General features: G+C 38.6%; 1 protein-coding gene across 1 annotated transcript in view; it reads left to right on the forward strand.

Moving 5' to 3' along the window:
- The first annotated feature begins 3,513 nt into the window (after positions 1-3,513).
- Positions 3,514-15,068, forward strand: part of CAPN8 (calpain 8) — a 109,423-nt gene continuing 97,868 nt past the window's right edge. The window contains exons 1-2 of the mRNA XM_074265534.1: positions 3,514-3,753; positions 12,931-13,000. Of these exons, the coding sequence (XP_074121635.1) occupies positions 3,514-3,753; positions 12,931-13,000 (310 nt within the window). The remainder of the gene's footprint in view (positions 3,754-12,930; positions 13,001-15,068) is intronic.

Raw genomic sequence — 15,068 nt, forward strand, 5'->3', positions numbered from 1 at the left:
CATAGCGTCCCAGACAGAAACTTAGAGAGGAGAAAGGATATGGAAAAGGGTGATCAACAGTGTCAAAGTCTGCAGAGAAATGAAAAAGGATGAGAAAAGACCATTGAAGATCTTGATGATTAAGACATCTTTGGAAAGAGCCATTGCAGTTGAATCATGAAGTTAAGCCTCAGAGGATTGATTAAGAAGGGAGTGAGAGGAAGGGAAGTGTGGATGTCAATCACAGACAGCCGCATTCTCATGGAATTTAGGTAGAAAGGAGCTGGGCCATCCCTTGTCTTCTTGACCTATGTCTTGCCACTGGATTCCAAAGACTGGAGGGGAGAGAGTGAAGCTGATGATTTTTTCACAGCTCTGTCTCACTTAAGCCCAATTTACTAGCAAAAATCAAGGTATGACCCTTGTGATGTCATTGGTGCTTTTTGAGAATGAAGAACGAACAGTAACGAAATAGGAAAGGGAGAAGAAAGAGAAGATAATGGCTCTCGGGGATGGTTGGATGGATCAAGGGAAGATTTTTGGAGAATAGAGGAGCAACTTGGGCCTATTTGTAGCTATAGGTGGGCAGACAGCTGTGGCATTTATGTGGCTGGAGAGGATGTCCGTGAAAGGGGACACATTCAAGAGATGAGCATCAGAGCAGAATAAAAATTGTATAAATATCACTAATAAAACATTGTTTCCTTTTATGCAATAGAAAAAAGTTCTGTTGAAGTCAGGTTCCACTGTGCTTATATTATTGCTTCAGGCTTTTAGAAAGAGAAGAAGGCCAAGGGATGGTCTCTGTGGCTCTTGTAAACAGTGGTGGGCAAACTTCCTGACATTTGGAGGTAGGCAAATGCCTGGGGCTATTTTGCAAATGTTTGGAGTCAGCACTTTCTCTCCTTTCTTTTTTGTTCCCTGCAGGGAGAAAATGGCTTTTCTTTTGTTTTCCTCTCTATGGCCTTCTGAGGTTTCTTTTTACTTTCTATCTCTGTGGGGTGGGGGTAGGGATGGTGGCAGAAAAGCAAAGTCGATGGGAATTATTGAGTAGCAGACTTTCAGACTTAAAAGGAACAATTTAGTCCAACTGCTATCTGAAAAGTGATTCCTTCTACACCAGCCTTTACTTGAAGACTTAATTAAGGAAACCCTCAAGCAGATATCTGCCTACTTGAAAGTTTCATCCTTGCTCTCATTTCTGCTCTCTGGGTCCAAATGGAACAAATCTAATTCCCTTTATATGGGATCATTCCGGTATGTGAAGGGCAGCTAGGTGGTGGATGGAACATTCAACTTGGAGTGAGGAAGACTCACTATCTTCCTGAGTTCAAATTTGGCCTCAGATATTTACTGTGTGACCCTAGGCAAGTCATTTAACCCTGATTACCTCAGTTTCCCCATCTGTATATGAGCTGGAGAAGAAAATGGCAAATCACTATAGTATCTTTTCCAAGAAACTCTCAAATGGGTCACAATGAAAAAACAATTGAACAACAAAACCAGAATTAAAAAGTGTCTACTTTCACGAAGTTTATAATCTTCTCGGAACACGATATTTAAGCAGAAGAATACATGATTATCTGAGGAGGGTCCAGGAACTAACAGTGAAGCAGATCAGACAAATCCCTCACAGGAGATTATAGCCCCTAGACTAATAATATTTAAGGTATAATTCTAATCTGGTACTGCCTTTTCCTTAAAGAGTGGAGTGGCAGCCCAACCTCCTGCTTCCTCTCCTGGCAGGAATGAAAGTTTCCCTAGGAGACGAGGCCAGAGATGTATGGTCTTCTTCCCATTAAATCATACACAACTACAGGCTTCTACATAAGAGGCCCATTCTCTTTGGGGGGCTCTGTTTCCTTTACAATATTTACAAAATTACATCATAAGCATTTGAAGACCAAGGGAAGATCAACAAATCACTCCACAAGTTTATGGAGTGCTTACTACTTGCCAAGCATTGTGCTAAGTGGTGGGGATACAAAGAAGGACAAAAATCGCCCCAGTCCTCAAGGAGCTTGCATTCTAATATCGGTCAATGGATACACATTTATTAAGCACCTACTAAGTGCCAGGTACTGGCAATAAACTCAGGATGGAAAAAAGGATTGGAAAAGAGGCAAAAGCCAAGTCCTTGCCTTCTCAGAGCTTTACTATCTAAATGGGAGCAAGCTCATATGCGTAAACAAGCTATAAGTAGAAGAAATAGGAAGTAAATAAGAGAGAAAAGCTACTTTAATTCAGATGGTTTGGGAAAAGCTTCTTGGACAAGATGGGACTTTAATTGGAACTTAAAGGAAACCAGGGAAGCCAGGAGGTGGTGATGAAGAGGAAGAATATTTCAGCTATGGAGGACAGCTAAAGAAAATGCCCCAAATCTAGAGATGGAGTGTTTTGTTCATGGAACACTATTTTCTTCTCTAGCTCATTTTACAGATGGGAAAACTGAGGCAAACTAGTATCAGTGACTTATTCAGGGTCACACTGCTAGCATGCAGCTGGATTTAAATCCAGATCTTTCTGACTTCAGGCCTGGCACTCTATCCATTGTACCACTTAGCTGCCCTTCAATAAGCTTATTTATTTTTAATAAAGGGCAGGATGGCTTAGAGAAAAATGCACTGATTTGGCATAAGGGAACCTGGGTTTGAATCCTGGTTATTTCACTTACTACTTGTGCCAACTTGGGCAAGTTTGGATCTTGTATCATTTTCTTTAGAATGAATATCTTGGATTAAGTAATATCTATGATCTATGGCAACTCTAATTTCTCTGACCAAACATAATAACATATTTATATAGTAAGCATTTGGAACTTGAAGCACCTTTCTTATAATTACTCCAGCAGGAGGAATATATTGAAGTATTTATTCTATCTCCCCCCAATTAAGAAACTGAGGCTTTGAGGAAGTTATTGGCTTGCTAAAGAGCTAGGACTTGAACCCTTGACTCAGTATTCTTTGTATCCCTGATAAAAATTAAAGGAAAGTGTCCATCTTGCTATATTAGCTTTGCTGAAGTCATTAGCACATCCCTTTCCTGAGTTTATCCCCTTAACAATGTTTAAGGTGAGTCCACCTTTGGAAAAACCAGTTCTATTCCCTCCTGAAAACCTGTCTCCCACTGCTTTTTTTTCATGTCATACAATAAGGAAATTTCTGATGGTGCAAGGTTGTCTTCCAAAAAGAAGGACGTGGTCCTAGAGAGCTTTTATTTAATGGAATAAATGTATATTTAAAAGTTCCTTGAGTAATTAGTAAGGTGGAAGTACTGGAAGATAGAATTAGTAGATTCATTTTCAGTCTCTCTTGTTTCTCTTGCCTTGGATACATATTTGTTTTAAAGATGCCTGAGCCTTTGACTCACTCCTCCCCAGATTGGTTGCCAGAGGATAATGTATCTTGCTCCACCTCTACCTGGGTGCTACTTTATAACCTCCCCTTGGTTCTTAGTGGGACAGAGCTTGGAGTACCACATAGCAATACCCTCCTTCCTTCCCTCTTACTCTGCCTTTGAGTCAAGGGAACAGCCATGGCAGCTATGGCAGGAAGACTGTCAAAACAGCAGCGTTCAGTGGCTGAGAGTCTGGGTTCCACCCTGAATGCTGTCAAATACTTGGGCCAGGACTATGAGACCTTAAGGAAACAGTGTTTGGAGACAGGGACTCTATTTAAGGACCCAGAATTTCCAGCTTGTCCCTCAGCTTTGGGATACAAGGATCTGGGACCAAACTCTCCTCAAACTCAAGGAATTGTGTGGAAACGGCCCACGGTAAGGAGATGGATTTGTTGGAAATGACTTAGTTTAACAAAGATGGGGAGGGATAAGGGGGAAGGAGGAGACCAATGCTCTACCTAGGAAGTTGATGCATTCACTGTTCTGAGGTCATGAGGGATCATTGTTCAAGATTAGAGTGCTTCATGACCACAGCATTTCAAAATGTTTTCTTCCTTCTTCCCTCTCTCCCTCATTCTCTTCTTCCCCTTCCCTTTTTTCTTTCTTCTCCTTCTCCTTTTATTTTCCTTTCCTCCCTCCCTCCCTTCCTCTCTCCCTTCCTCCTTTTTTCCCCTTCCTTCCTTCTTTCAGTGTCATGCAATGGGAAAAACACTGGCTTTGTAGTCAGAAGACTGGGTTCAAATTTTACCTTTGATGTTTCCTTCCTATGTGACCTTGGACAAATGCCTTAATATTCCTAAACATCAATTTCCTAATCCCTACCACAAAGGGATTGAACTGAAAGACCTCTGAGTTCTCTTCTAGCTCTAAATCTATGATCCTATGAGACCCACCTGACAAATATCCCATCAAACAAATCAAATCAAATCACCTGTAAGTTCAGCCTTCTTAGAACTCTTCAGGGCATGATTAAAAATACAAGCTTTCATTACATTACTGGACATAAGGGACAGATCAGTGACTGGCCCAAAAGGCCAGTCCTTTTGAATATCCTTATTGTGTCATTTAGATTTTTGCTTGTTCTCTTTCTTCCCCACCTCCAAAGTTAAGGTTGGAGAAGAAGGGAGGAGGCAGCACAGAAGGCCTGGGCCTTTTCATTTAGCTGACTAATAAGTTTCATTGCCTTCTGGCAATATAATAATAATAGCTGACATTTATAGAACACTTTACAACCATCCTCTCATTTGATCTTCACAATAGTGTGTGAGGTAAGTACTTGGACTATTCAAATCCTCACTTTACAGTTGAGGAGACTGAGGCTCCCCAGAGTTAAACTGACAATGCTACTAGTGAGTGTCAAAAGTAAGCTTTAAATCCAGCTCTTTCCTGACTGGGATACTTTTTCAACTAGACCAACTTGACTTTTTGAGGCACAATGCATAAGAAACACAGAACTGAGATCTGCAGTGTGTTCTGGATCTAATGGTGGGAGATTGAAGTCGCCACCATTATTTCTCGGTAACCACTTAAATAAAAGGGAGAATGAGAAAAATAGCTCAATGTAAATTATCCTTTCCCCCTCTGTCTTCATTTTATCACCATCAAATATTCATTTTCATCTTTTTAAAAATTTCATGGCCCCATGAAACTTTTGGAGATATTCAAGATGTGAGTAAAGCTCACACACATTAACACGTTGGGAATCACAGATTTCTGTGTTTTTGGAATACCAGAGGCAACAAGGAGCCTTAGAAAAAGTTTCCTTATGTGAAGGCAGTTGAAAAAGCTATAGGGGTTAAATCTCTTAAAAGGATTAAGAAGTAGATCCCCCCTTTCTTTTTTCCTTTTTTTTTTTTTTCCAGTTCCCAGGATCTTATGGATTTAATCATGTAGTCCATTCTATCAAAACTATTTCTTCCTTTAGTGAAGATGCTTTTGGTGACTCTGATAGCTACAAATAAATATGGTTATTATTGTTGTTATTCTTTTTTGGATGAGGGGAGGTAGAGGACTGTATCTGTGGTTTCATGAATATTGGGAAATCCTTGTGAGGAAACATTCACTATTGCAGATGGGCAGCTGTTCCACAATTTATATGGGACCACTCAGTGGTTAAGTGACTTTCCCAGCCAGTTTCTGACAGAGAAGGTACTTGATTTCAGGTTTTCTTCACTCTGAGACCAATTCTCCTTTCTCTAAATCAAAAAGCATCTCTGATAGTAGGGAGAGAAAGACAGTAGTCCCTGTTCTCAGAAGTTTAATATTCTCTGTAGCAATTCAACATGTATGTAGCTAAGTACACATGAAGCAGATACAAAGTTAGATGAAATAATTGCAATAAGGAAAGAGCTCTAATAATGCAAAGGGATTATGAAAGATCTTCTGGAGGAGTATCTAAGCTGTGGGGAAGCAGGAGACTAAATTCAGTTATTCAATTCATAAACATATATTAACCACCTACTATATGCCAGGCACTGTGCAAAGGCAAAAGAAAATAGACAAACAAGTCTTTGTCCTCAGGGATAGCAAAGTATATACAAATATGGATACAAAGAAAGGCAAAATCCCCCAGCTATGAAAAAAAAAACAACCTAGATGTGGGATAAATAGGAAGCAGAAGTGAGGAGGGCATTCCGTTTACTGAGACCACGGGCACAGAAATGATGGATGGGGAATGGCCAGCAGTCCAGTTGATCTCCATCTCAGGAATTTTGTTTTTACCAAATCCACAGGCTAGGACAATGGAGCCATGGGATCAGGTTAGTGACAACTGAAGAAATTACTATTTTTTGGAGGTTGCAAATGTTCATTGAGTAAATAAAATCTTAACTGCCTTCTCATCAATCATCAATAAATGATAATTGACTATTTTTTATAGGCAGAACTTTCTGCTAGGTATTGCATAAAGTTCACTTAAAAGGACATAGGCCTTGCCATTTCCAAACTAGTAGACTGATAATATCTGATGCAGATTGAGGCATGGGATCAGGAAGCTTCAGATGCTATTCCCAGCTGTTATTGATATGCTCTATGACCTTGAGTGTCAGACTAGCCTTAGTACCTTTATCTCTGTGCCAGTTCTTTTATGTTTTAAAATGGCCAGATTGAGGGGACAGGGCCTGCCATGACATGTGTCTCGTCTCTTATGGTGGCAAAAGGATGAAAGCATTTTGGGAACAGCCATGAACTTCTTGGAAACAAAAGAGCTGCAGTATAGCACAATGTTTGTTATTCTCCCAAGTTCTTTCTTACCCTTTTGGCCTCCTAGGGTTTCAGGAGAGCTGCCTAGATATGGCTCTTCATCCAGGTTCACACAGAGATGTTTATTTTCATCTGCCTTAGGGGGAAAGGAGATGAGACAGACCGAATGAAGGTATTTTTTGCCCTCTCAGCAGATAAATAAAGCATAATGCTACGATGAAGTCACGTTTTCTGTGAAATAGCGAAATTTGGTTTCCCTGCCTGTGCTGGTTATTTCTGCTTGTCTTTAAGTTTGGGGGTGGAGGAGGGGGAGGAAGGCTATGCTGATGCTTTAGTCTTGTTCTCCAGTTCCCAGGAAGAATATTATTTTGTTCACACTAAGATCCTTATATTTTTCAGGCCAGGGGTTCTTAACCTTTTCTTGATTCAAAGACCCCTTTGTCTGACTGATAACATTATAGGGCCTTTTCAGAATGTCTTATTGTCTTACATTCACAATGAAAGGAAAGATTAAATTTCATTTAGAGATTAGTGAAAATAAATGTGTATTTTTTTCCCTTCCAAGTTAAGGGATTCCCTAAATCTATCCATGGATCTCAAAGCAGGGTCTCAAAGATACAGATGCCCAGACTAGGAAAGGGACCTTTTTTTGGTCCACAACTTTTTGGGTATACACTTTGTACTTTCATAGGAAAGACTACACCATCTCTTTTCCTATTTCCACTAGTTACTGGTTATGTAAAAGAAAAAAAAATCTTAATCTAGGGATGCCATAGACTCCTTCAAAAACAGAGGCAGATTTGCTGAATCTTTTCACTAAATTTTTTATTCATTTGCCTTTCTGGAAGCACTACAGAATTAGTACACAGCCTAATGCTTACGGTGTCTGAGTAATGCACGGTATAAGTGGGTGACTGCCCAGGCCCAATCAATGGGACTCAATTCTAAAGCCAGTGTCCATTTTTTGGTGATTAGACATCCTATTGATTTCAAGGAGCGATGCAGAGAGACAGGAGGGAGGACATGTCTGCAGAATAATGGAGATCATTGGGCCTGCCTACTGGAGTCAGAAGAGCTGGGGGTGGGGTTGAGCTAGGCTTGGGAAATTAGAAGGAAAGAAAGGGAGATAAAGTTCTCTGCCTCCCTGTCTCCTTGGCATCTCTCTGAATCCAAGGTTATCTTGAGCTTTTAAATATAGCCTAGGCATATGTGTGTGTGTGTTTGGGGGGTGGTTTAAGGGAGCAGTGGGAAGAAGCATTTGCTGAAGCTTGAAGATTCTTGGAGATCATTTGGTTCAGATACTGTCATTTTATAGAAAGGGGAATTAAGACCCAAAGTAACTGCCCAAAGTAACTGAAAATTAGAGGCAGAGCTGGATTAGGACCCCGGTTTTCCAATTCCCAGTCTAATACTTTTCTTATGATACCTTCTTATCTTCTGTATTCCTCTTTAGCGTATATTAGAAAGAACAAATAGAGAGAACCATCTGAGTAATAGTTTAATATTTGCCCGTATTGACACCTGAGGGCGGAGTCATCAACCTTAGCTAGTATTATAAGTCCTATCTCAAGATGCTGGTATTATTGTTGTTATCAACTGCACCATGTTACTGACTCACATGGAGTTTGTGGTCCGTGAAAATGCCTTAGTCTTTTTCTTGTGGATTGCTTCCAAGCCGGGATTCTCCAATCCTGTGGATGTCTAATAATTTTATTTTTCAGTGAATGAAAAGGTATTTATTAAGCGTTTACAATATGAGTAGCTAATTGGGAACAGTGGATAGAGTGCTTAGCCCAGAGTTACAAAACTTCATCTTTCTGAATTCAAATCTGGCCCCACACACTTAACTAGCTGTATAATCTGGTGCAAGTCACTTAACCCTGTTTGTCTTAGTTTCCTTATCTGTAAAAGGAGCTGGAAAAGGAAATGGCAAACCATTCTAGTATCTTTGTCAAGAAAACTCTAGATGAGGTCATGAAGAATCAGATATTGAAACGACCGAACAATACCACAACAAAGATAATATGAAAATCATGTTAAGTGCTGGGAATACAAATAGAAAAGCAGAGATAATTCTTATAAGCGTCTTAATTTTTTTTTTTTTAATTTAACCATTCATGTAGCTGGTGACACAATGGATAGAGTTCTAGATCAGAGCCAAGAACTGAATTCAGATCTGGTTTCAGACACTAGCCAACTGTGTAACCTAAAAGAATCACTTAACCTCTGCCTCAGTTTGCTTATCTGTAAAATGGGGATAATAATATCATCTACCTCCCAGGATTGTTATGAAGATAAAATGAGATAGTATTTGAAAAAACTCTATAGAGAATTAAAGTTTACAGAGAGTTTTTTCAAATACTATATAAATGTTAGATATTATTATGTAGAGAGCTTGTGGTAAACAGTCCTTCTTCTGATGCAAATTGGCACTTTCTCCCTACAACTTACAGTCTTAGTGTTGTCTGGGACACTCAGAGGTTAAAGACTTGCTTGGAGTCAGTATAGCTACTGTATACTTGACTTGAATTAAAATATTTTAGATTCTGAGACCAAGTATGCTATTCTGTAGGTAGTTATATTTCATTACTGAATTTCATTCTTTTAATTTCAGACTGAGATGCTGTCTTATTGAGATGATTTAGACATTTGATTCTTTCATCTATCAGATTTATCTTTTCCAATTTTGTGTCATCCATAAACATGAAAAGCTTTTTTTAATGCCTTTGTAAACCCTTTGGGGAAAAACTGTTGACCAGAAGAGAGCCCAGTGGTATACCATTAGAGACCATCCATCCCTCTAAACAATCCTCTTTGAGTATGTTTAATCAGCTGCAAGGTCACTTAATTCTTTAATTATCCAGATTTTATTTGCCTATCTTTTTTTTCAGAAAGATGTCCTGAGATGGTGCTAAATGCCTTGTTGAAATCCAGATAGTATGAATGTATGATATGACTATGACTATGTCTGTAATCATTCCTAATCTACCAGAAGAGAGATGCAATTTAAGAAGGAAATAAAGTTCATGTTATAGGACTACTCAGTTAACTAAGTGATCACTTCTTTTCTTAAGAGCTGACAAACCATCTGTATAATAACCCAAGAGATAGCCTTCACAATCTGCTCCTAACTGTCTCTCAGCCATATCTCATGAACCCAATCCATAGCTCCATCAAACTGTGCCCCTGTGGGGTTTTGTGATGTTTCTTCAGCACTACAAAGTCAGTATATGTTTGGAGGCAGGTTTGAAACCTGACACAGAGACCAGGTCTTTCTCCACCCACCACACTGTCAAACTATCTTTTGGGAGGAGTTCCCTGATCCTGGCCACATTACCTTCATCCCTAGAGAAGGCCCCTTTCTTCTTGCATCTCAGCTTTTTTTTTTTTAATCATTGCATCAGATGCTATATACTTCAACTAATCTTTTTTTATTAGTTCACTAGAAGGGAACTTTTCTTCCTTGAATCTTTCATGGTACTTTGACTTTTTCCCAATAAATAAATTTCTCCTTGTAGTTGACTAAACAATCTTAATCAAAGAGAATTTAGAGGATTTTGTCAATCTGTGAGGATCTGCCCATTGGATTTATATCCCATCCTTCCTGATAGAATCTCCCTGTAGATTGTAAACTGCCCATTAGATTTGCATCCCTCTAAACTGTAAGCTCTTTGAGGGCAAGGACTGAATTTAACTTTATTCATCTTCAGTAACTTCAAATATTTGACACTAACTATTATTTCCTACCTGAGTCTCTTTTAGGATGAACATTCTCAATTCTTTCCAACTAATTCTTATATAAGAATGACTCAGGATTCTTCCCTATTCTAGTTGATTTCCTTTGGAAATTCTTCAATTTACCAATTTCCTTCTTTAAGGATAGTGTCATGGAAGTGGAGAGGAAGTATTTATCTCATTTAACTATGCCACATAGAAGCTATATAATACTTAAACCTAGAAGCTATCATTACACTTTAGAGTTCCAAGTTGGAAACATTTATAGCTGCTTGCTTCATGGTGACTTCTCCAAAATGACTCTAGAATCTATCTCCCTCTCACAGTCTTCCCACAAAGAATGGACGCTCTCACATCCTGTGGTTGCTGAACTTCTTAGTTTACTGAACTGGCTGTTCCTTCTTCACATCAAACTCTGACTTCTCTTCCTCTCCAGAGTCCTGATGGACACCTCTTCTTTTGTGTCTGCCCTCAGATCCACCCCCTCTGATTTCTCATCTGCTTTTATCTCTTTGTATTTCATTCCTTTGGAGCAAAGCAGAAAAGTGATTCCTTGATGTATCACGTTCCAGGATCAAAAGCAAGGGGAAAGGAGTTATCCCCCTGTTCCCAAGGTCTTTCTCCTGAGAATACTGACTAATGGTGCCTACCCTTTGTCTCAATACCTCCCTTCTTTCAAATATTTCAGAATGGGCTTTGCTATCTTTTGCCTGATGGATGCTATCTTTGCTCTCCTAATTTTTCTTGTCTGTAACCTCGTAATAGATAGTATTAGAGGGTTAGACCTAGAGGGATCTTGGAAGTAATCTGGTCAAACTCTCATGTTATATATGAAGAAATAGGCTCAGAAATTTTAAGTGACTTCTCAAAGTCACAGAGAGTAGGAAAGTGGCAGAATTGGAATTCAATTTCAGATCCTGTCATTCTTCTGTGCTGCCCTCTCTCCCCTTTATAGTTTAATCCATCCAATCAGTAGGTGCTTTTCTTGTTTTCTAATACTTTCATATAGGTATATTTTTCTACAAACAAAACCATAATTAGGAATTTTTGCAATTAGGTCAAATGCCATAAACCAAGCCTAGAGCAATCAGCTCAATGGCACAGTGATAGAGCACCAGGCTTGGAATAATAAAACCTGAGTTCAGATCAGATTTCAAACCTTACTAGCCGTGCCTAAGCTAGTCACTCAACTTCTCTCTGATTTATTTTTCCCATCTGTAAAAAATAATATCACCTATCTCACTAGGTAGTTGTGGGAATCAAATGAGGTAGCATTTATAAAATACATAGTACCTAGCATATAGTAAACTCTTTGTAAATGTTATAGTTACAAACTACTTCACTTACTACTACTTGGAGTCATGAAAACCTGAGTTTAAATCTAGCCTCAGATACTTATTAGTTATATGATCTTGGGCAAGTCATTTAACTTCTGGATGCCTCAGTTTCTCTATCTATAGATAAAATATATCTATCTACAAAATATAGATAAAATGGGGTTTATAAAATAGCACCACTCACAGGGTGATTGTGAGAATCAAATGAGATAATATTTGTCATATTTGTTGCAAACCTTAAAATGCTTTGTAAAGTGCTCTTAGAAGTAGCACAAAGCACAGTCTTATATAGGGGAAGGGGAGAAGGTGGGAATCTCTGTGCAGTAGAGATGGAGACCCGACAGCTGAGGAGGAGCCCAATCAAGCTCACCTTCTGGTAGCTTCCTATAATAACTAAAAATTATTGCTAACTAAGGCTAAACTATACCATTTCTATCTTCTAGAGACTTTAAATGTTGTTAATTGACAAGCATTTTTATTAAGTACAAGCTATGTTCCTCTATTAAGTTCTGAGACATAAACAGAAAAGTGAGATAGTTTCTTCCATAAAAAGTTTATATTCGACTAGTTTTTACTCTTTAAATTTGATACCCTCTAAATTCAGCATCCTGGAGCAAAGCTCTTGCTGAGTCATTCTAGTTATAGCTCTTTTCTCCAACTACATTATAAACTCCTTGGGTGCAAAGACTATTTCTTCAATTTATTTTGTGTTCTCAATTTCCTCCATAGCATATCATATAATGCTAAATATAAGTAGATGTTCAATAAATGAGTAACATTCATTTTTTCAGAAATTTCTGAACATTTCTATTACACTTAGAAATACAGAGATAACTTAGTTGCCAATGGGATATGTATGGAGAGTTTAGTTGACTCAAGAATTGAGTTGTCTTTTTTAATTGACTTTAGTTGACTCTAGAAGTGCTACTTTTTGGCTTTCCAAGTTTTCCCATCAGCATAATGAGAAGCATTATCACAATCATTGAGCATTTAATGAGCATACACAGGGAGCCCAGCTCTTTAGTAGGTGCTAAGTAATATTTTTATCTTCTACCTGGATATGGGGTGTGTGAAATTTTTCAGTACATTAATATGTCTACTTTACTTTGGAGTGACAGAGCAAGAAAATAAATCCTTTAAATATCTAAAAATCCCCCATTTATCTAGAAATCCCTCAAATACCTAGAAATCCTTCAAATATCCTTCATCCAAAGCAACAGTGTTGCTGGAAATGTTGTGATGTATTTTTTTTTTTTTTTTTGTACCAAATTCCTTTCAGGAGTTGTGTCCTGACCCTCAGTTTATTATTGGTGGAGCCACTCGAACAGATGTTCGTCAGGGTGCCCTTGGTGAGTAGTTGTGTGTGTGTGTGTGTATGTGTGTGTGTGTGTGTATGTGTGTGTGTGTGTGTGTGTGTGTGTGTGTGTGTATGTGAGAGAGAGAGAGAGACAGATAGACAGAGACAGACACACAGACACAGACAGACGCACAGATATAGACAGACAGAGACACACAGAGAGAAATAGAGAGACAGAGAGAGGAACAGGGACAGGGAGGAAGAGAGAGGGAGAAAGGGAGACAAAGAAAGGGAGAGAGGGAAAGAAAGAGACTTGTGAAAAGAATGGGGGGCTGGCTAAGGAAGGGTACAAGTTTTTCTTGTTTGCAGTAAAGTTGCATTTATGTTTATGTAAGAAGAGTGCATCCCATAAGGCAGTATGGCATTTTAGGAAAACAAAAAACCTGTGCATCCATGCTCATGCAACTATTTTCCTGGGAGTAAATCCAGAACTCTGAAATTTATCTTAAATTTTGTGTTCTTTCCCTCTACCAAAAGTCATTCTTTTATTTAACAAACATTTATTAAGCTTTTTATGGTAGGGTGATGGCACAATGGAAAAAGGACTGAACACTGAGGTCACAAGTCTGAGTCTGAATTCTGCCTCTGCTGCTTATTAACTACATGATCTTGGTCAAGACTTAGCCTGTAGGTCTTCATTTCTTCATCTATAAAGTGAATTACTTGGATAGAGTATCCTGCTACAGATGTTCATTAGCTGTGTGATATTGAGCAAGTCACTTAACCTCTGTTTGCCTCAATTTCCTGATCTGTAAAATGGGAATAATAATAGTATCTTTCTCCAGGGATTATTTTGAGAACCAAATGAAACATTTGTAAAGAGCTTTGTAAACATTTATGAGCAATTAATTGATTTACAATTACATGATTTTCTGTGTGCTCAGTAGTATGCATCATCCTTGCTGAAAATGTGATACATTCTTTTTTGATTGCCTCCTCTTCTCTCCCTACCTTCCCCCCTACTAGGCTCCACTCTCTTTGTTACTCCCTCTCTCCTTCCCTTCCTTCCTTCCTTCCTTCCTTCCTTCCTTCCTTCCTTCCTTCCTTCCTTCCTTCCTTCCTTCCTTCCTTCCTTCCTTCCTTCCTTCCTTCCTTCCTTCCTTCCTTCCTTCCTTCCTTCCTTCCTTCCTTCCTTCCTTCCTTCCTTCCTTCCTTCCTTCCTTCTTTCCTCCCTTCCTTGCTCCCCTTCTTCCCTCCCTCCCTCCTTCCCTCCTTTCTCCCTTCCTTCCTTCCTCCCTTCTTTCTCCTTTCTTCCTTCTCTCTCCCTTCCTCCCTCCTTCCTTTTCTCTCTCTCTCACTCACCAATACTCCTTATCATTCCCTCTACCTTGAAGTTGAACAAGATCACTTCTTGTCCTTCAATCTCATTCTGTCCTGTCCCAATTTCATACCTCAACACCGGCTGTCTATCCTCTATCCCTGAAATATATTTCCTCTTCATCTCCACTTCTTGAAATACTCTATGACTTTTTTTTTTTTTTTTTGAGCCTCTGTTAAGATTCTGTTTCTTCATGGAAGAAGCAGACTTTTTTTTTTTTTTTTTTTTTTTTTTGTGAGTAGAAGCTATATTTTTCTTCAAAATTTCCTAGAATATTTTGTTTGGATCTCTCCTTTACAAACCCTTTTATACTATACTTATTTGTGGATATGTTTCATGTCAATGTCTTCCCTGCCTCCTCTTCAACTGTCTCCACAAAATCCTCCAGCCCTTTCAGGTGATTATAAGCTCTTACAGGTAGGGAGTGTTTTTGTCCTTTTTCACCTTTATACCTACAGATTTTACAAAACTCCTCCATGGAGAAAATGTTTAATAAATGTTTATTGACTTGAATTGATACCACATAGACCTTGCCCTTGTGGAGCTTACCTTTTGATTTATTTTAAATGCAGTGGATCTCTTTCTTTCTTTTTTGACTTGTCAAAATTGCTTTATTTTTTCTAATAGTATTTTATTTTTTTCAAATACATGTAAAGATAGTTTTCAACATTCATTTTTTTAAACTTTTGTGTTCCAAATTTTTCTCCCTTCCCAAAACAGCAAACAACCTGATATAGGTTGA

The sequence above is a fragment of the Sminthopsis crassicaudata genome, chromosome 4 (genome assembly GCF_048593235.1).
Source record: "Sminthopsis crassicaudata isolate SCR6 chromosome 4, ASM4859323v1, whole genome shotgun sequence".
Classification (NCBI taxonomy): Eukaryota; Metazoa; Chordata; class Mammalia; order Dasyuromorphia; family Dasyuridae; genus Sminthopsis; species Sminthopsis crassicaudata.